At 43.6% G+C, this 21,878-nt stretch overlaps 1 protein-coding gene across 1 annotated transcript in view; it reads left to right on the top strand.

The window, feature by feature from the left end:
- The window catches only part of COL22A1 (collagen type XXII alpha 1 chain), a 994,625-nt gene that overhangs the window by 819,737 nt on the left and 153,010 nt on the right, over nucleotides 1–21,878 (top strand). The window contains exons 34-36 of the mRNA XM_086966258.1: nucleotides 747–800; nucleotides 12,640–12,693; nucleotides 21,587–21,640. Of these exons, the coding sequence (XP_086822384.1) occupies nucleotides 747–800; nucleotides 12,640–12,693; nucleotides 21,587–21,640 (162 nt within the window). The remainder of the gene's footprint in view (nucleotides 1–746; nucleotides 801–12,639; nucleotides 12,694–21,586; nucleotides 21,641–21,878) is intronic.

The following is a 21,878-nucleotide window of genomic DNA, read 5'->3' as shown; positions in this document are numbered from 1 at the left end:
TTGTCAATAGGTTCAAGGGTTGGGAGCATTTTTTTAAGAGAGACTTTTGCTATGGATCTGTTGCCTCGACAGCATTGTGGTAGCAACAAATAAACACAGGCAACGCAATAGTGGAGGCACACATTATACATGCGTCATAACACAAGCCCGGATCTGACCGGCTAGGGTTAACCTTACAAAAGGATCTGTTAACAGAGTTGTGACGGAGAGAATATCTAACTATTGAAAAACAGAAAAAAACAAAGCATACCATGTCAGAGCCCTGGTCAGCAGGCTTAAGCAGTGGCAAAGGAACCTTGTATAAAATGCACAAAATCTTTGGGTGACCTATCATACTTTCAGATATGCTTGCAATGCCTAATATTTAACTGGGCGAATACAGCTTTCTACACTTCTAAAATGTAAAAGCCGAAACTTTATTTACATAAGTATGCTTCTCTATTACCAAATACAGCAAAAATATTGCACCAATTTTACGATTTATAAGAAACCATATTTTTTCAGCTGTATAACAAACACTTCTCTACAACTCTGCCATAGTACAAAAAACTTTATTGTGCAAAAACTTCCTTTTGCCCCAAGGGCTACATTTGCCCTCTGCGTATCAGCTCTAGCCGCGTGCCGCAATAAAAAAATTAGCCAGAAGAATTTACCGAAATCCTACTAATTTATTTATTTTTTATTTATTTACTAATTTATACTTTTATGAAAGTATTCCTGGCAAACTGTTGTTTTCTGTTTTGCAGGGTGAACCAGGATTACCAGGGGAAAAAGGCGACAAGGGTGAAGGCGGAGAACCTGTAAGTCCTAATGTTTGCACCCTTTATTTGAATTAAATGGTTATATATTGACTTTCCAAACACGTTCAATCCTCATTTTTTTAAGAGTATGTCTAGGTAAGATGTTACATGCTCAATTGTCACAGTGTCCCCCAGCTATATATCATCACAATACTCTAATTTACTCAAGATAAACTACTCTGAGATTGACAATCTAACACATCAGGCTACAGCCATGAAGGGTTTAGCACGCAGTATGCAAATTTGTTTTGCAAAAAGTAATTTGCAGTAGTACATTCCCTGCCCTAACTCACAGAATTAGGACTTGAAGAACTTAACCTCGCAAATGGAATTTGCTAATATAGAAATTCCTCCTGAAAATATTTGAAAACCTCACAAAAGTCTGAAGTTTGCCATAGAAGTAATAATAAAAGAGTAACTCTTTGACACGTCATGATAGCGAGGGACCAGAATGCAACATGGCCCTATAGATTGCAGCTATTCCCTATAGTGCAATGAAAGAGCGGCTTTCCTCTGGGATCACAGACCTTGCAAGAAGAAGGCTGACCCCACCTCTTGAGCTTGGCATGCATAGTGAAGAATGAAGATGCAGGGGAGTTAGATCCATCTCTCCTGAGAGGCTGCGGGGGAGAAGCCACCACTGGAGGTGAGAGACGGGAGCGGGGGAGAAGTCACCACTGAAGGTGAGGGATGAGATTTTGAGTCTGTAGGGGTGTTCAACAAAGTAAGATGTGTTGAACCAGATGGATCATGTGGAAAATCACTCAAGGGATGAAAAAATCTGATGCTGCCATATACCTTTGAACCTGAGGCCACAGACCAGTAGATGCTCATGGTGGAGGTGAAACTGCAACTTCTGAGCCACATGGGGAGGAAGGAAAATCTTTTTAAAGGATGAATTTGGAAGGTCTTCTGTTAAATTCAGCCTCTGACTTGGCAGAATATTTACATTTCTTTGTTTTGGATCGAATCGAGATCATTCTTCACATAACTGACATGATGAGTGTCCTGAATTGCCTTTTATAAAGAGGGAGCCCGAAATCCTTCCTGATGGAAGATGGCCACCATGGGAGGGAACTCTTTTCTGAAAATTCAAGGGGTGGGTTTGAGACTGGATGGAAGGGGTTAGAAGTAAACATAGTCACTTGAACAGTAAAACAAATGAACTCCTGATTAGAATCCTTTATGGGGGTGTTGAGGTCAAGAAATCTTCTGGAGAAATAGCAGAAATGATTTCCAGAAGATTTCCATCCAAAACGTTAGTCTTTACATAGAATTCACATACCTGGGGATTGTAGACTCCAGATGGTGTGGGGATCAAATATAGTATTGAGTAAACCATTAAATCTTGCTCTGCTGGAGACACTGGAGAAAATTAGATCCTTCTGGATGAGGTTCTCAACAACCTGGCAGTCTGTTTCAAAGGATCCTTTGGGTGAGGAGTCAGACTGAAATAAGGAGATGAGCTACCTGAAAGAAATGATTGAATGTGCTGTACTCATAATGTCCAATACACATTGTAATGAAACAATCTGAACCCAGGTATAAATTAAAGGTGACCTCCTACCTGGCGTAGCACAAAAGACCTGATTAGCCAAGAATTCGGAGGGCCTCATTTATGAGGCCGTGCGTCACTTTTACGCCGCCGGTGCATCACTTTTTGTGACGCACCAGCAACGTAAAAATATGCCTTGTTGCACCATATTTACAAAGTGACGCATCTAAGTAGATGCGTCACTTTGTAAACCCCTTCGCTACATCATACCTGTGCACTGCATCACTTCTAGGACGCAAATGCGTCAATTTCTTACGCATGGCTCACAGCAGGTATATGACTGACGCAGGCCTGCGCCAGGTATAATGTATGCAAGGGGGGCGTATTGACGCAAGGAAGGGTCGTAGAAGTGACGCAGTGAAATCTATGAGATTTTACTGCGCCACTTTTAGGATGCTGTTGCGTCAAAATCTTGCACCTGCCTCACAGCAGGCGTAATACTGATGCACGCCCTGTCACATGGGGCTTGCCCCATGTGAAAGGACACATTGCTGGAGTTGCTTCACTTTTGCAAACACACTCCAGCAATGCGTCACTTTTGCGCCATAAAGATACGTCAGAAATATTGACTGTCTGTAACTCCTTGAGCAATGATGTGTCATACTGTAAATATGACGCACCATTGGTGTCGCAAGGAGGGTGCAATGAAAAGTGACGCATCGCTATTTTCACGCAGGGATGCGTCACTTTTCATAAATGAGGTCCTCGGTGTCTGGCAGAGGAGTAGGACTGCCTCTCATACATTCAGTAGTATATCCCATACCTCTACCCCTTTAAAAGTTTTCTCTGACGATAGGGATTTCTTTAAGGAGATGTCAATGCCCATGGTTAAGACCTCTGTGAATTGAAAGGGGTGTTCTGTGGGGCAACTGTGGCATCCTTTCTCAGAGTGTTTGTGATAAGGAGTGGGGCTTTGGTCTCTTATTCCGAGGAAAAAGAACACATAGCAGCACCGCAATGAACCAGGCCCTTACCTGAAAATGTGAGATAAGAATCCCTCTTTGAGTCTCAATAGTGAAGTGACACCACAGCAACCTGGATCAACAGAAAAGTCCCACAACCCAGCAGCCCTTTGGTCCTTACAGCACATATGCACTGCAAATTCGAACTGTATTAAAAAAGGGGCAATACTTACTAGTTCCCAGAGGCAAAAGAGAACTTAAATAAGTTAGTAAATAAACGAGAGACTGCATAGCAATATCCTCCTAAAACAGGAACTGAGCCACACAGAGCAGCGCTCCCTACAAGGAAAGCAAAGAAGAGATAGAGTTACAGCCAAAAGACTTGTCTTCAAGTAAAGACAGGCAAATATTAGCATGTCCTGAATGTAAGGGAGATTTCATGTCTGCTAAAGAAAGGAAGGGGTTTAAATAAAAAAAAGTTTTAGGAAATGGAGGTCTTGGGCTTGAAGGGCCTGCCTCCCGCAGTGGGACACCTCTTATGCCAGGATGAGCACGAGGGGCAGAGAGGTAATTAAAGGATCTGTTCAGTAGTTTTGAGTCCTTGTATGGATGGTGGGTTCTTTGGTTCTCTTTTTAAATTAGTTTTGTCAGTTTTACAGTATAGGCGCAGCGGTAATGAACTCCAGAGAAACACACTCAGTGGAAAGATCTGCCAGGCAGATGAGAAGTGAGTAGATTGTGGTATCCGGACCATAGGCTTCTGATTGACTGGTAGAGATGAAACCCTCAGTTAGCATGTTGGGATGGCTGTCAGTGTGGCATCTCCAAATGGAGTCATTACAAGCTGTAAAGCAAGTGCAATCTGTGCTCATATCTACATTCTCATGAAGAAAGGAGTTATATTACAAGGACAGGATTAATTAAATGACTGTGCTGAGGATGTTATCTTTATTAATGAGTTATTCCATAACTTTAGAAAAGGCATGCAATTTAACACTCATTTAACCATCAGCATTGATTTCCTTCTCCACCCTTGCTGGCAACTAACTGATAGATATTGAACACATCCAGCCAGGGAAATCTCACAGCATTACATACTCGTTGCAGATGTAGGAGAAGCCATGGACCCTGTCCGAACATCCTGGTGACAATGCAGGACACTACATTCATGCAGAATTTGTACCAGGCCGACCAACAAATGCAGGGAGCAATAAAAAGGTTTAATTGAGAGCATGGTTCCTTTCTTCAAAATAAAGTCCAATCAACGTTAACATACTAAAATGCCAGAGGGGACAATAGTGACCACAGGGAAGGAGCTGCAGGGTTGAGCTCCAGGTCTGGGATCACTAAAGTGTGTAAGTCTTGACCGGATCGACCCAGCAGTACCCTCCTCCCCCTGACGATAAACGCTGCGATTCACTCACTGGGATTACCTAAATCGAAGACACAGACCCAAGACAAGGATCCAGTGACGAGAGGGAACCTGCTGGAGTGGGATCTGTGCTCTCGTGCCAAAGCCATTCCAAGGGGTCCTCGAAACCCCCACCGCAATCGAGACGAAAGAAGGAGACCTCCATTTGAGTCTGGCGTAACGCGGGAAACCATGATGGTTAGGACTCCCGAGGCGAGACACCGAGTTGATCAACCGAGCCGCGTCGCCAGACTGGGTAATGGCCACCAGTCACGGACATACAGAAGGTCCCAGCCAGCCCTAGGACCACGGGAGATCCCTTAACACCCGGATCCTTCCCATGAGAAGTGAAGTAGGTCAATGACGATCAGAAGGGAGACCGGGCAGCCCGAGACGGCTACAGAGCCCTGGAAAATAACGTGGCAGGATGCCTGACACTGCAATGACCGTATGAACTGAGACTGGAAATAGCCGGAGCTTGCACACAGGTCAGCGATGCTCCAACTTCCCTCGCTTGCCTTGTTTGATACGTGACACAGCAACTATGTGCATAAAGTATTTAGTATTCTTCATTGATACTGAGATTGTTTTCACGATCTTTCTCACACAAGTAGTCCCTCCGAGTTCAGCCCCTGCCGCCTGTTCTAATAATGGCCGCCAGAATCAAAAGCAGCTCGGCATAAGGCATCAAAATCTTCTCTGACTACTGGATCCTCAAGAAAGTACCTCAAGGAGTCATTTGAGACCCTTAGGGTGGCTGGGCTGCCTCCAGTCGGCTGCAGAGCCCCGGAAAGCAACGGAGCAGGAGCCCCCAGATGCCTGACCCTGTAATGGCCGCATGACCTGAGACTGAAAACGGCCTGAGCTTGCACACAGTCACTCCGAGTTCAGCCCCTGCTGCCTGATCTAATCATGGCTGCCAGAATCGAAAGAAGCTCGTTATAAGGCATCAAAATCATCTCTGACTACTGGATCCTCAAGAAAGTACCTCGAGTGGTCATTTGAGACCCGCAACGCTGCAGAACCCGGCCCGAAGCGGGAGCAGTGCCCCAGGACTCTACACATGAGTAGCCCCCGATGCCTGACTGGGCAATGGCAGCCAATCTCATAATCCACTGAGGGAACTAACCAGAAACAGGACCACTTGAAAACCCCGGGCACGGGAAGCCTCACATACCGAGTGAAGCGAGTCACCAGAGACCATTGAAGGACCCGGGCTACACTGAGACGGGAGCAGAGCCCCAGAAGAGATCATGTCAAGAGTCCCTGGTGCCCGACAATGGAATGACCGCTAAACAAACTCAGAAAGTGACCACAGACAAGGCCACAAAAAGTCCTCCGACAACCACGATTTTCCATAAAACCGCAACAAGGATTCAAAGGTCCGTGTAGGCAGAGTCAGTAGCCCCTATTAGTTTACTAGGGTCCAAACAAGGACCGAGCACTAGAAAGGCTTGATTCACTGCCCCTCCAACGTGGCCTTGGTCCCTTAGGGCACTGTAGGCACCCCCCTCACATCGCCTACCCAGGACCTTATTCTCCGATCCACGACCCCAGTGAGACAGAAGTGCTACTATCATCTATAGTGATTACCCCCATCGATACAGACCCAGTACGAAGAGATCAGTCTGACACCTACCCCCCAGAGAATCCCTTCTCTGCACGCAACCACGCCCTCTGCTACCTCCCTCCTGAGAGGCAATACACCTCACTCTCATTCACCCCCTCCTGACCTGACAGCACTTTCCTCTCCACACAACATTCCAGCCTATTACCCACCGGAGAGAAGCTGCCTCCCTCACAACACAGTCAAAATGCCACCGGACACGCAACTGACTGCCGCCCCACGAATACCCAACTACCTGATACCCCATGGACCGAACTCCTTCTCAATCACTTTCCCCCCTACCTCTCTAGTAAAGCAAAGAAACACTTCAAACATAGACTGATCAGACAACACCCCGAGACACTATTCGTAGACACTTACCACTGCTCCTCTAGAGAGCAGATAAAAATGGACTTAATCTTCCACACTGAAAGACCCGACGACTGGACCATCATTCTTAACACACATCTCATCATCTCCAAAACTACCATTACATCCCACAGCCGCAAACTAACGACCTCTCTCCCGAACAACCAGACAACGAACGGTAATACCTCCATAACCATCTACACAAATGTCACAGTCCTAATACAGGCTAAGAGCATTAACCTTGAGGTCTTCGACTCCCTCTTCCTCTCACTAAAAAAATCCCTCGTGATCACCTCTCAAACTGGATTGATCCCATCCCTCCTCCCAGTGAGCCTTTCATGACAGGTGAAGCACCAGATCTCCCTCTCATCCTCTGCGATATCTCCCTCTTCTCCATCCCTAGGCACCTACTGCAACTCAGCACCTCCAAATAACGATCACACCCCCTCTGGTAGTCAACCCGCCCACCCTTGCCCGCCCTCCCTTCCCTTCCTTAAATCCAGGATCGAGCACTTCCCTCAAGCGCAGCCTCCCCTCAGCCCCTCCCTATCTTCACGCCACACGAGAGCTGACCGGCAGGAGTCAGCACTCTCTCTGCCCGAGAGCCCTACCATAATCAAACCAGGCAGCTCCTCCCATATTAATCATCATGACTGGGACACTCACTCCTCCTTCAACATCCATCACGACAGGGACTCACCCCCATCACCCAAAGGCTATGCTGCCCCAGACATCCTCCCGTGGAAAATCCCCCCTCCCCCAAAGGTAATGCTGCACCAGATACTCTCCTTCCCTCCTTGTATAACATGACGCATTGCCTCCTCCTCCTGGAAACTCAGCTCGAAATCCTGATCCGAGGCCTGAACGAAACCCTATCCAATCTGGCCAGGACCCGAAAGCCCATCCAGACACCCACCGTTCAACCTATTCTCACCCAACCCAAACATGACAAGATACCACGCTTCAACGAGCCCCTTGCCCCCCCAGATCCCGATCCTGGTCCAACAGACAGGGAATTGATAATCGATATGAAAGAACTAGAAGAGCAACTACCTCACTCTCCTCTCAGGAAGTGGCACACCTAGCCTCATCCTACGACCCCCATGCGAATTCCTCCCCCAAATCCACGATCCATGTAATTACGGGATTTAGAAGAGAACACCCCTCTTTGAGAGACCCTAGACCACTAGCCACCTTATCGCCCTACCTAGAGCCCAATCCTCTGAGAACAGGAGCAAAGAAGAGCCTCCCATAAACTGCATGCTCCTTAACTGTAGATCTGCCTATTAACATGCAACTGAACTAGCAGAAGCCATCCTCTCACAGGATATAGACATAGCATTCATCACAGAGACCTGGCTCAACATTCTCTCCTACCCCAGCATGGAAATGCTGGTACCTTCCGGATTCACAATGATAAACAAAGACAGGCAAGGGAAAAGGGGGGGGCATAGCAATCCTCCACAGGAACAACATCTCCATCACGGAAATTACCTCCTGTCTGTACAGCTCCTTTGAATGTCTCTCAGTCAACATTAAACCTCACGATACCAGGCCTACACTTTGCCATCTTTTGTACCACCTCTCAGGCAACGCCTCCGAATTCGGGGTTCACCTTTCCGACTTAATTGCCCACTGCGCCAACAACATAATCCTGGGCGACCTCAATCTAAGATGGAATGAAACAAACAACCCGCTCATCCAAACCTTAAACAACCTACTACTAGAAAACAATCTGACACAACACTGCTTGGAAGAAACTCATCACAGAGGAGCAATCCTCAACGCAATTATTGCCGAAAGCAATGCAATCCTCATCGACCACATCCTTCCCGTAGACTGGTCTAACCACCACATAGTTCTTTTTCATATCAACCATGCAGGCCTAACTCAACACCCCAAGCAGACCCTCCCAAATGGGTCAGGAACACAGCCCAGATCCCTCGAGAAGAAGGAATCAGCTTGCTCCTTCCCAAGATCACTGATCACCTCTCAACTACCGAACTCACTTCTCTTTACAACTTCAATATGAGGCTCACCCTGGACCACCTTGCCCCCTTGAAAAAAAAAAATCCAGGAACATTCCCATCCAGATCATGGTTCAGCACTGACATCAATGAAGAAAGAAGACATCTAAGAGCGGCAGAAAGGATTTGGAGGAACAATCCCTCCGCCCTCCATCGAGAACAACTCCAAGCAGCCCCCACGTCTTACAAAAAGCACATTAAGAACAAAAAAAGACAGCTTTCTTCTGCTCTGCGCTAGACACTGCTTAAAACCGACCCAAAGAGCTTTTCAATATCACCAGGAATCAAACCTCCAAGCCCATGACATCATCAACATAGGCATCCAAAGAACGATGCGACAACTTCGCCAGCTTTTTCAATGAAATCGCTAAGATAGATTTCTCACTTGGCTCAAACCTCATCACTTCCATCGAGAACAAACAGTCCAAAACTCAAGACAGTGCTTCCTTAATTCCGCACAAACATTGGTCCTCCTTCATTCCCATCCAAGAGGAAGAGATAGTCAAATTAATCTCCAATGCTAAACCCTCATCACACGCTCTGGAACAGATACCCCCGCACCTGCCAAAGACCGGAAGCTTGTCCTGGCCCCGCTATTGTGCAAGATCATTAACAGCTCACTGAGCTCTGGAATCAAACCGGACTGCCTTAAAGTAGGCCAAGTCACGCCTCTGCTAAAAAAGCCAGGGCTAGACACTGAGGATCTAAACAACTTCAGACCTGTATCAAACCTACCTTTTCTGTCCAAAATCCTGGAAAGATCTGTACTCCCTCAGCTGACCCAACACTTGAATAACATCAATCTTCTAAATCCCCATCAATCGGGTCTCAGAAAGGGCTGCAGTACCGAATCCTCAATGTCATTGACGACCTACTCAAGTCACTTGACTCGGATCAATGCTGACTTCTCATCCTTCTAGACTTATCGACTGCAATCGATACAATTGATCACAAAATGCTCATCAAGTTTCTACAAGAAAAGGTTGGTCTTCAAGAGACGGTCCTCCACTGGTTGTCCTCCTTTCTCCACAACCGCTCACAAAGAATAAAAATTAAAAACTTCGAGTCCGACCTCCACCCCGTCATCAGGGGTGTTCCACAAGGATCAGTGCTCTCTCCTCAGCTTTTCAACATCTACATTGAACCCCGCACCACTCTACTCAGGAAATCCAACATCCCCTTTCACTTATATGCTGACGACACGCAGCTTTATTAGGAAACCACTTCTATTGACGACATCCAGAGACTTAACGCCACGCTCAAGGAGGTTCAACACTGGCTCTCAAGTAATCACCTGAAACTGAACCAAGAGAAAACGGAATTACTCCTCATCTCCAACAAAGACGAAAACCCCCAAATTGAAGAATGGCTCAAAGCCATTGACGCCCTCTATTGTAACCTCATCCTGGTGGATTCGGTAAAATCTCTAGGGACCACCCTAGACCCAAAATTGGACATGAGAAAACTCATTTCAAGATCCACTAAAAGTGCTTTTCTCAACCTGAAATTACTTTACAAAATGAAACCTTTCCTCCCACCCAAAGACCTTCAACAAGCCACCAAAGCACTGGTGCTCTCCTGAATTGACTATGGGATTGCAGCCCTGACTGGAACTGCAAAATCACACCTCACCCCCCCTGAAGACAACCTTCAATGCAGCTGCTAGGATGGTCACTGGTACCAGGAAATTTGAAATCATCTTTCCCACTCTCAGAGAACTTAAATGGCTCCCAATTGAGTTGCGAGCCAGCTTCAGAACAGCCTGTCTCACGCACAAAGCCCTGCACACCGGCAAACCAGAATACTTGGCCAACAAACTCAAAAGGGCCGGCCAGTCCAGAAACCTCAGGAGCTCCAACACTCTGCTACTCATCCCACTGAAAACCCGTAAGCAAAAAACAGCAGCCAAATCATTTGCCGGAAACGCCACCAAAATCTGGAATACCATACCCCTCACATCAGAATGACCCCCTCGTTTCCAAAATTCAAGAACCTACTCAAAGTCCTCTTCCTCGACTGCTCTAGAATAAACCGATAAGAGACAAGGAAGTACCTCTGCCGGCCCTCCACCGTACCTTTAACTGGGAGACTGAAGACATCTGACTCGGAACAAGAAATCTTATACTTTTTTTTTTTTTTTACTCCCGCCCGGATTGAACAATGAATCCGCTCGGATGCTCAACTGGTTTGACCTGCACCCTCCTCCCCCTTTTGACCCTTCCCTTGGGTGTTCGTTCATTTCCTGGCTAGAATCCTCTTGTTCTACCACCTAACTGTACCGTCTATCTGCATATTATTGTATATGTTGTGATGCGCTCTGATACCCTCGGGTCCAGCCAGTGCTATATAAAACTCCAAAAATAAATAAATATACTTCAGTGGAGTCCTGAGGACCATGTCTTGCCCCTCTACAACTCTTTAATTCTGATTTAGTAAAGGCGTAAGGAACTGACACTACATTAAAGTAGCTATGACTCTTGTAGCAAGAAAATGTGTTTTTTTATCAGAACTTCAGAGAGGATGGGCATTTAGGATGGACACACTATTGTTATGATGGTTACCTAAAACTGTGGAGATAGGTGAGAGATAACAGAGACACATCCCATCAAAAGTATTCACCCCTTGCACTATAGTACCTTCTGTCATGTTTCTTCAGAGGAAGAGAACACACTCTGTTGGGAGACCATTATCATCTCACACAATAGACACCCACCCTCCTTGTCAGAAAGAATCAGAAAGAATGGAAGACCATTTCTTCACAGTTTATTGTATCACCTAGCGCCTTACTCTTCAGGAGAACCGGAAGAATCACCTCTTCACAAAACATAATCCCCTAATCTACAGGAGGAATGGCAAACAAATGTATTCAGAAAACATTGGGGCATATTACCAAGCAATAGCGATAATTATCGCTATTGCTTGGTTAGCGTGAAAAAATTAACGCTGAGCTGCGGCGATTTTTATCGCAGATAAACCTTGGTATTACCAAGGTTTATCGCAAATGCGATAAAAATCGGCCGCAATGCATGAATATCGCTGAAAAGTCAGCGATATTCATGCATTAGCAAGCTAATGCTCTTAGCCATGTTATCCACCTCCCATTGGATAACATGGCTAAGAACTGCTCAGGGCAGGTGTTAGCTTTTGGAGATATTCGCGCTTAGCGCGAATATCTCTAAAAGTTGGTAATAGGAAATAGCGATGTTAGCGACTGTTTTCAGTCGCTAACATCTTGGCACGCCCACTTTGCATGTCATTAGTGATAAATATCACTGACATGCAAAGTGGGGCCCAAGATGGTCGCTATCTCCTTCTAGCTGTCGCTAACTGGTGTTAGCGACAGCTAGGTAATAGGGAGATAATTTTATCTCCGCTTTCTTGGCTTTAAGAGCCTAAAAAGCGGAGATAAACCCCCTTGATAATATGCCCCCTTATTCCTTCATCCTTGAGACCCGCCTCTTCACAAAACATTATGCCTTTGCTCATTAGGTAGCCACACTCCTATTCCTATTCCTAGCTCCTATTCTTCACTAAGAATGGAAGACACACCATATCATACCATATCATCATACCATATCATCATAACCCCTCTGTGTCTTTGTTAATATTCTTAAAAATATACCTTAAGGTCTTGTGCTTCTGCTCAGCACTCTCTGGCTAGCTCATACCTCTACATACCTGCAAAAGATTCCATTATTTTTTCTATATTTGAAATCCCTTGAAAACATTCTCCTCGACCTTCAAGTTCAGACACGCCAGGATGAATTTCTCGGCTGTCTCCTGTATCTTACCTACCATAACTTCTGGTCACGTTTTCATACTGGTCATGTAAGGTATGCTGGTCTGTGTTAAGTGAAGTGACTTACAGCTACCGCAGACCACATTTCACAGTGAAGCCTTCCCATTACACACCACGAAAATTTTTTTTTTCATGATAATCATAAGTTATTGCAACTTTATACCTTACAGGGACTGCAGGGCATTCAAGGCGAACAAGGATTCCTGGGACCCCCTGGCGTTCAGGTGAGTCAGTGATGCCGATTCATCACTTATTTCATTTTAGCAGTGACATAAACCCAGATGCCACTAGCATCTCATACTGTATCTAAAGGTTTAGCCACAGAATTGTGCAATAATGTGCTATTCTTGATATTAATAATCATAATTGTAATTGTAGTTGCATTTATATAGCACTTACTACCCCTGATGAGGTGTTGAATTTCTTTCCAGCGACTAGCACCCTACTTCATAACCCAAAAAGAAATAGTGGTGAATTAGTATAGGGAAATATGAAATTAATTTGAGCAGTGGACATGTGAGTCTGTTAGTTGGATTGAAAATGATAGTGGAAGTATAGAAGAGGGAAGGATCTACAAAGTGTTTATTTGGAGATAATTGCTGTAGGAGGAGTTTTGAGATGAGTAAAGGAGCAATAGACGGGAAAAATCTCTAGAAGTGGACTAGGGATAAAGATGAGGAATCGAATGAGTCTAGAGGGGATACATGAGGGGAGGGTTTAGAAAGGCTTGTTTGGGAGATCCGAATAGTGAAAGAGGGTTGAGACAATGCAAGGAGCAGTAGAGTAGGGAAGAGTCTAGAAAGGGTTACTTTGAGGGAACATAGTAGTAGAATGGGGGTTGGGATGAGTCAGAGATTGGATGTAGATAATATATTGAGAGCGCTATACGGTAAGAAATTGGATTGTGCATTGGAGAGAGTAGTAGAATGAGGTTTGGGATGAGTCAGAGAGAGAAGGTAGAGGATTTATTGAGCGAGGTATAGGGTGATTTATAGGGTAGTGTATTGGAGATGCTGAATTAGGAGTAAAGTAATAAATCTGAAGATACATAAGTAAATGGAAGGTGTATATATAGAGGTTATATTGGGAGAGCTATAGGGTGTAATATAGGGTAGTGTACTGGAGATGCTGAATTATGAGTAAAGCAATAAATATAAAAATACATAAGTACATGGAAGGTATATGTGTATAAGGAAGGAAATATATATAGATTTAGGATGTATTTCAGTAAACTCAGACTTTCAAATGATGCTGTTCTTAAAGCTAATTTATTTGGTTTTATAATTGTTTTCTTTTAAGAATTCAGTACTGAAGCAATTGTAGATAGATAGTTGTGATAAAAATGTACTTATTTATGCAGTGACCTATGTACAAATTAAGCATAGAATAATATAACTATAGGTAATATTTACATTTGTTAAGCAGACCTAACGAATAGCTATATATGTATAAACATAATTATTATAGAAATTTAAACAAAGGAATACATATACCTATATACATACATATCATCCAAAAAAAGCTTATATTCACAGGGATATGATGTACATTTATGTTTGAGTATTGTGGTTCGGTGGGGAAGAGCCAACTCTTGAGTAGGCTTCTGAAGATAAGAAAGTTATCCGGAGACCTTATGTTTGGGGTTAAAGAGTTCCATAGTTTGCCGCTTGAACAGAGAATAATGTTCCACCTGTGGTTTTTTTTTTTCGTATGGTAGGATTTTGAGGCAAGGTGCCAATCTAGAGTGGAGGTTCCTTTGAAAATGTGTTTGGTTATTTTATTCCTGATGAAAGCGGCCCTGTTCCATGTATTGCTTAGTGGGTGATACAAAACAACTTGAATGTGAATCTTCTAGCAATTGGTAAACTATGTAGGGTCTTCAAGGCGGGGGAGATGTGGGCTTGTGGCTTTATATGTAGGAGTAGTCTGGTAGCACAGTTCTTAATCCGTTTTCATCTTTTCAGAGGTGTTAATGATGATCCATGGTAGAGGCTATAGGTGTTATTGAGGTTAGACAGTACAAGAGAGATAGTCGCCTGGACATTGTGTGAAAATCCCAGGTGGGAAAAGATCCATTACAGAGGTTTTATAGTAATGAATCTTGATCTTGCTAGTTTGTCCACTTAGGCATTCATTGATACTTTGAAGTCCATGGTAATCCTGAGGTTTCGTACTTCCTTAGAAACTTTAGGCTGTGTTCCCAGATTGTCAGGCCGGGCGGTGAGTGGGTCATAATTTTTCCAATCGCCATGTATGAGTGTTTCTATTTTGGAAGCATTCAGTTGAGTTGGCTCCATGTCATGCAGTAATCAACCGCTCTGAGGCAACTGAAAATGTGTGAGTTTCCAATGTTTTTGGGGCTTTCCAGTTTAAGGAGTATTTGTGTGTCATCTGCATAATTATAGCATATGAGGTGAAATTGACTGATCAGTGCCCGTAATGACTTCATGTAGATTTTGAAAAGCATGGGTGAGATGATAGAGCCTTAAGGATTCTCTGCTTTTGTGATGTACGGTCTGGATGAGAAAGCGGGAGTATGGATGACATTTGTTCTGTTTTGAAGGTAAGATATGATCCAGTCAAGAGCAGTCCCCTCTATTCTGGCTTCGTAGGGCCTTTGTATTAGAGTGTCATGGTCAACTGTATCAAAGGCAGCTGAGAGGTCCAAGAGAAGTAGGGCAGCAACCCTGTACCAGTCAACTGTGTTCTTAAGGTAATCCCAGATGGCAACAAGGACATATTCTTTGCCTCTTCCCGGACAGAATCCAGTTTGGAAGTCGGAAATTATGGAATTATCTTCAATTCATTGTGACATCTGGGTGAATGCTGCTCTTTCTATCAGTTTGCCCAGGAAAGGTCGATTTGTACTTGGGCTGTTGTTGTCGGTGTTACACGGGTCCGGGTTTGTTAGTGGAAAATTTCCCATAGTTAAGGAATTGTTGGTGATTCTTCTTACTGGTGGCAGAAGAGGTAGTTAGAAGTATTTTCTTGAAGGTTTATGGTGGACATGGGTCAGAAGAGCTGCCGGCAGGCCTGCCTGGTTTGACCAGATCCATAAATTCATTGTGTGATATATGTTGGAAGGAATGCAGAGGCTGGGTTAGCCTACTCTTGGAGGTTTTTTTTGGAAAAGGGTCAGTGCTGGTGCTTTCCCTTTGTTTTAAATAGGAGTCCAACCTGTCTGCTTTGTTTGTGTAATGATTGGCCAGTTTGTGAATTCTTGAGTAGTGGGATGAGTTCCTTGTAGGCAATTTGCTTTACAAAATTCATTGAAGATTTTATGGAATTTTTTATTTGCACATTTAGCATTTTGAATTTTGTCTAACTAGTATTGTTTTCTTAGCATTTTTGATTGCTGACTTGTATAATCTGTTACGTTTCTATAAGTGAAGTTTGTCTTGGTTTGTTTTTGTTTTGAGCCAGGTGCGTTGCACCTTTCTAATTTGCTGTGTTATCTCTTTTAGCTCTATATTTCTCCAAGGTGCCTGTTTTCTTTTGTCCTGTTTTGTTGTTCTTAGTGGTATTAGGATATTAAAAGCTTTCTGTAGCCACTCATAAAGTGTTTTTACTGAATCTGATGTACCTATATCTGTATTGGATGTTAGTTGTGTTTGTAAGTGTTCAAAATTTAGCTTATGCTATGGCCGATAGGTGGATGTATGTAAGGTGGCTTTAGTTGTGTTGCTTTGTGTTGTGTTATGTTGGAAAGCTAGCAAATGGTCACCTGACCATATGACTGGAGCAATCGTTTGAAAGGTAACTAGTTCTGAATTTGCAAAAATTACATCTAGGATGTGCCCAGCGATGTATGTAGGTTTGTGGACAATCCGACGTAGGTTAAGTACATCTATGCCAATGAAGATTGGGCATATTGGGTTTGTCAATCTAAATGTTTAGGTCACCAAGAATGCCTAAGTTGGAGAGTAGTGTGATCAGGTTTGAAGCTGTGTCTCCAAGTGTTTCTGGGAAGGTTGCATTGCTAGGTGGAGGGCTGTATAGGAGGAGGAAGTAACAGGAGGAGGACGGTGTAGGGTTGCATCTGGTGAAGAGGGCCTCATAACCTTTAATGGAGACATTGCCAACTTTAGTGCGATTTACTGTTTGCTTGAATACAACAGCTAGGCCACCTCCTCTTTTGCCTAAATGATACACTGGAGCCATGTCATCTCCCAACCGTGTTTCAGTTATGAAGAGTCAGGCAGGTTGTGTGTCAGTATGAAGGTCATAGATGTGATGCTTGTTTTTAGAGAGTGGGCAATCATTCATTAGTAGGCAGTTTAGAAAATGTGTTTTGGTGATGGGGTGACTTTGTTTTGTAGAAGAGTGAGCAGTATTTCGTGGACTTGTAACAGGTGTGTCCTTAGTTCTGGTATTAGGTGTGTGAGGATAGCAAAAGTGGAGCTTTTCTGAATCATTTCTGTGTGTGTAAGTTGTGGAGATGTTGGTTGAGAGTGAATTGGTGAACTGTATTGTTTTTGTAGAGTAGCTTTGCTGTGTAATAGACATGTTGATGCAAAGTTGCGAAGACTGGCATGTTGTTTATTTGTTTTGCATCTGTTTAAGGAAGAAGGTGTATAGGTTAGGGGTGGTGGTGCAGAATGTGCATCATGTTGTAAGTTTCTAAATTGTTCAATGGATGAGAGGCGGTTGAAAGAGAGTCGCTGGGTTGCTGTGTGTGTGTGTTAGGTGTGGGGAAAGTGAGAAAGTTTTGCAGTATAGTTTGTTTAAGATGTGTATTATTTGTATAGTCTAGAGGGTCGGAGTGGGGGTATGTTTGTAGTTTGTCATGGAAACTATTATGAAGTAGTGTGTGTGTGAGATTTTGTTGTGCTGGTGTGTGTGCTATGTTTTTATTTTGAGGAGTAGCAAGAGGAGATGATGATGTAGTTGTTTTCTAAGAAGTATTTATATGTAAAGTATTGTTGGTAAGTGGAAGCTGAAAGGTAAAGGAGGTGGTGATGTGTTTTGGAATTGAGTGTATGTGGTGTGGGAGAGGAGATGGACAAGAGTTAAGAGTGTTTGTGTTAGATTTGATAACTAGAAGAGGTAATATGTGTGGTAGAGTGCAATGTAAGGGTTGTGTGGTTGTGTTTTTTTGGTAAAAGTGGAGGAGGGTGTTGGTGGATGAATTGATGCAAGGCTGAGTATAGGTTTGGTGGTGACAGAAATGTGTCTGTTAGGAGTCAGTAGAGGGTAGAGCTGGTTCCTTGTATGAGCAGGGAGAGCATGTCTGGATGGGCCATAGTTACGTATGGTGTGGATTTGGGTTGTGTTGCTGATGTGTGGATTTGTTAGTGGCATATAGGATAGAGTGGTGTTTTGTGTGTCTGTAAAGGTACCACCGCATGGTTGTTTGGGTTGAATGGTGGTGTATAAGTATAGTTTGTGTTGTTTTTGGTGGTTGTTGTGATAATGGCAGCTATTTGGGGTTTGTTTGTAGTACATGAGTGGAATGCATTTGTTGTGTGTCTGTCAATATGTTTCTGGATGTGGATGGGTTAAGGTGCTGGTGAATGGAAAAAAGGGCAGAATTTCTGGCACTAGTCCTGCTCACGCCCAAACAGGCAACTGCCCTTGTCCTCTCAGCCCATAGACATGACACCCTGGCTGAGACACTTTGAGCCCTAAGCATAAATAGCCCTAGTGGTCAGGTGAACCCTTACAGCCTATGGGAATCCTAGGCCTGACCCTAACCAGTCACAACACTAGCCCTAAGTCCTAGGACCGTTACAGCCAATCACAGCCCCAGTCCTAGCAGCCAATCAGAGACCAAACCCTAAGCCCTGGGCCCAATAGAAACTCTAACTCCAGGAACCAATCGAAGCCCTAGACCTATCCACCAATCATAACCTTAACCCTAAGTCCAATAGAATCACTACCCCAGAGACCAATCAGAACCTCAGACCTATCAGCCAGTCGGGAACAGAATCTTCTTGGATACAGACAGGCTCAAACCACACTTTCCTGGTCCTAGTTCACCCTTTAGGTAGGCCCAAATCTAAGCCACTTAAATACTGCTTTTCGAGCACTACAACAAATCCCTTTTATAACTTGTTTTAGAGAGCACGCAACATAATTCACATTTCTGAGCACTCTGAAGAACAGATGTAATTGTTGCCTAATTTAAGTGTAATAACGTAATCAACCCCTTGGGATGAAAAGCTGAGTTGACTTCCAGCACCCTCATTAATGAGCTGCATGTCAGATCAGCTGTCAGCATTGAGTGTCTACCTGTCTGAACCCTCTATTCTAGAGCTATCAGACACCACCTGACTCCCAGAAGATATTTAGTGGTGATGTATGTCTTGTAGAGTTGTAGTGCCATAGGGCAATGGCACTGTCTGGGAGAAAAGGGTTTTGAAGTAACTGATATGACAATTATTTTTCCACTCAGCATTAAAGAGGCACTTTTTTTCTTCTGCACACATGATTTGAGGAGACATGGCTGAAGGATCCATCCCACATCATGTTCAGACAGTTTTTATATGGTATAAACAGATGAGATGGAGAACAATCCAGACCTCTGAAGTTCGTCTTAGCTCCTTCTGGCCCAGTTGTCATTGACCGAATGAGAACTGATGGTTATCTACTCTTGATACGTGCCTACATGAAGACTGTGTAACTTGGGCTGTGCTGGAATGAAAGGGGATCTTGCTGGATACCGGATTAAGGCAGATAAGGGATCCTTCTGTCCCCAGTGAAATGGGCTGAATTTGTCCGGGTGTAATTTGCCAACAACAGGACATAACTCAGCAGCACTCACATCTTGTCAACTTTCTGTTCAGAGCAACGTTACAGGCAATGTGGGTAATTTCTTATTTAGATTCCAGCTGGACTCCAAATAAAGGCCGAATTTAAAGGCCATCATCCCTCCTTTTGTTCAAGTATAATTGTGGGTGAGAGCCATCCAGAACCTAACACCAATGCAATGGAGGGGAAGCAAAGGCACACAGCTAATCACTTCACAAGTACTTAACAGAAACTATGATTTGGAGGCAAGCTTTTGACTTTGTACAACCTATGTATATAAGAGATATGCATGTATTGGAAGAATGTCAGATGTATCCGTCTGTTTGAGTATTTGCACAAATAACAATTTAAATATCACTTACTAATTTTTGTTTCCAACTATTTTATTACGCTACTCATCCCAATGCAGGTTTGCAGAGCGCTGTACATCACAAACACATACGTTATACATGATTGTGTAAATTAATGTACAGGATGTTACATTAAACAATGAGGGTTTCAAGTTGTAGGAGTCACACTTCAGCTCTAGTGGGAGAGATTATATAGTAAAAGTGCATGGCTGGGAGAAACTCAGAGTCAGAATTTAAGATGTAAGGCAGTGCTTGGGGTTTTCTGTATTATTAGGTCTTTATTACTACCCTAGGAAACCTTTGTTATCAGCCTTACTATAACAAAAGTTTGAGAAAAAACAATAAGGTTCAAAAACGAAGCTTTGAGGTCTGCATGCATGTCCTTGATACCGGTTCATAACTCACCGTGCTTGAAGGTTTGCAATTTAGAAACTGCAAGTCATAAGAGGATCGCTGTGTGAAAAGCTGTAACCCACTTACCTCTTTCATACAATAAACCTGTCATCTGCATGTAACACAATGTGCTTTGCAGGAGATGCATTAACCCCACATGCTAGTTTGAGTCAAAACCATGCATGGACATAACACAAATCAACAGCAAGTACATTAACTACCAAACTTAACTTACCATTGTATTATTACATGAGATTTACTGGGCACACAACGTGCTCTCTAGCAGGTGCCTCAACCACATAACATATTTTAAATTTCAGCCTTTGCAACCAATTAAGCCAGAACAGATGTATTTTTATGTTTGTCCTTGTTTCCAATGTATCCGTGGCAGAGGTTAACAAAATGTATGTCATCTGTCAGACTGCTTTTCATGACTCCCCCGTCATGACTGCATCCCATTTTGACCCCCAATTTATGTCCCCAATTCATGAATCCTGGAGTAAAGGTTTTCCAAATCCAGCACTGAACATGGGTGATACCTAGATGATGTAAGACACAAAAGGATCATTAGTGAATACACAAAAAAGTCATCCATAACAAGTTGTCTAGTTTTCTAACAATGCACACTTTGGACTTTGAGAGGCCTTTTGGAAACAGTCCAGCTCTGGAAATGTCTGTGTTTTGATCCCACCTTCTATTCACAAGACACGCACAGTTTTGATTTATGAAATCCATAATTCATATGTATTTTCCTTCCATTTTTGACAGTTTTCTGGAACTGAATTATAATTTGTCGGAAGGGTTACTCTGTCACAAATGGGATGCATAGCCCCTTTGCATTATTACAAGTGCCATACAACATAATGCACTTTTAATAATGTAATAATGTGACTGACGAGATAGCTGTCTCTTTGTGATGGAGTAACCCGTCTGCCAAACTCTACCTCAGGTATTTAAGTCTACATCTAGAAGTTCAAGCATAGAACCTTAAAACCATGAGAGAAATTTGCCCGCTTCCGAGAGTGGTTCTCAATATCCTTCGCTACCGTTAAAGTTGGATAAAATTAGTGCCATTAAAGCTGCCATAATATTTATATTCTCTGGACCCACACTTCCCTGCTTCACTTGATCCCAAATGCTGTTGGTTGCTGGGTAAGAAACCAGGTCTTGTACCTCCACAAACGTCTAATGTCTTAAAAATTGATAGATCGCTAACGCGTCACAATAAGTGGTTACCATTAAAAGGTTATGCTATTAAGAACCATGCGCCCAGAGCGTCCTATTTTTAGAGATAATGAGGAGTTATACTATCTGCTTCCAGCAACTGCATGAATTTCCCTTACTGCGCTGGATTTTTAATGCACTGTGGCATTAACAAACCTGGCGCGCCATTAAGGACACTGTAGACGAAAGAGGGCCAAGGCACTTCATCCGGGGAGCCAATTGTCCATTTCATTTCTGCTTTATGGCTTCATTAAGAAGATGAGGCAGTCTGCATGGCCATTAACATTCTCCACAAGTAAACTAGGCGGCACGCGGCAATGCCCCGCGCCAAGAAGGCGCTCCTGTGCGCAGTTGTTTGAGCGGGTTAAGTTATCTACCTGATGTTATTGTTTATCTGCAGGGTCTGCAGGGACAGAAGGGAGACAAAGGAGAGGCTGGGGTCAAAGGAGAAACGGTAAGTCCACCTTCCTGGCTCCTACCTTGCTTTGCTGTAGAAATGCCAGTCTCCTCTTTATGGTCCTGAGTGAATGGTAGAATGCATTCAATGCATTAGTGGCTGAACCGCAGATTTCATCAATGAATCATCTTTTCTAATAGAATTTTTTGTAATTTTAGGTGTAGGTGTTTTTTTTATTACTCTGCAAGATTTGCAGCTACATTTCACTCGTTTTCCCTCATTTGATTCCGTTTAG

Source organism: Lissotriton vulgaris, chromosome 4_1 (assembly GCF_964263255.1).
Source record: "Lissotriton vulgaris chromosome 4_1, aLisVul1.2, whole genome shotgun sequence".
Classification (NCBI taxonomy): domain Eukaryota; kingdom Metazoa; phylum Chordata; class Amphibia; order Caudata; family Salamandridae; genus Lissotriton; species Lissotriton vulgaris.
The sequence above is the reverse complement of the archived record's forward strand: the minus strand, read 5'-3'. Positions and strand labels throughout refer to the sequence as shown.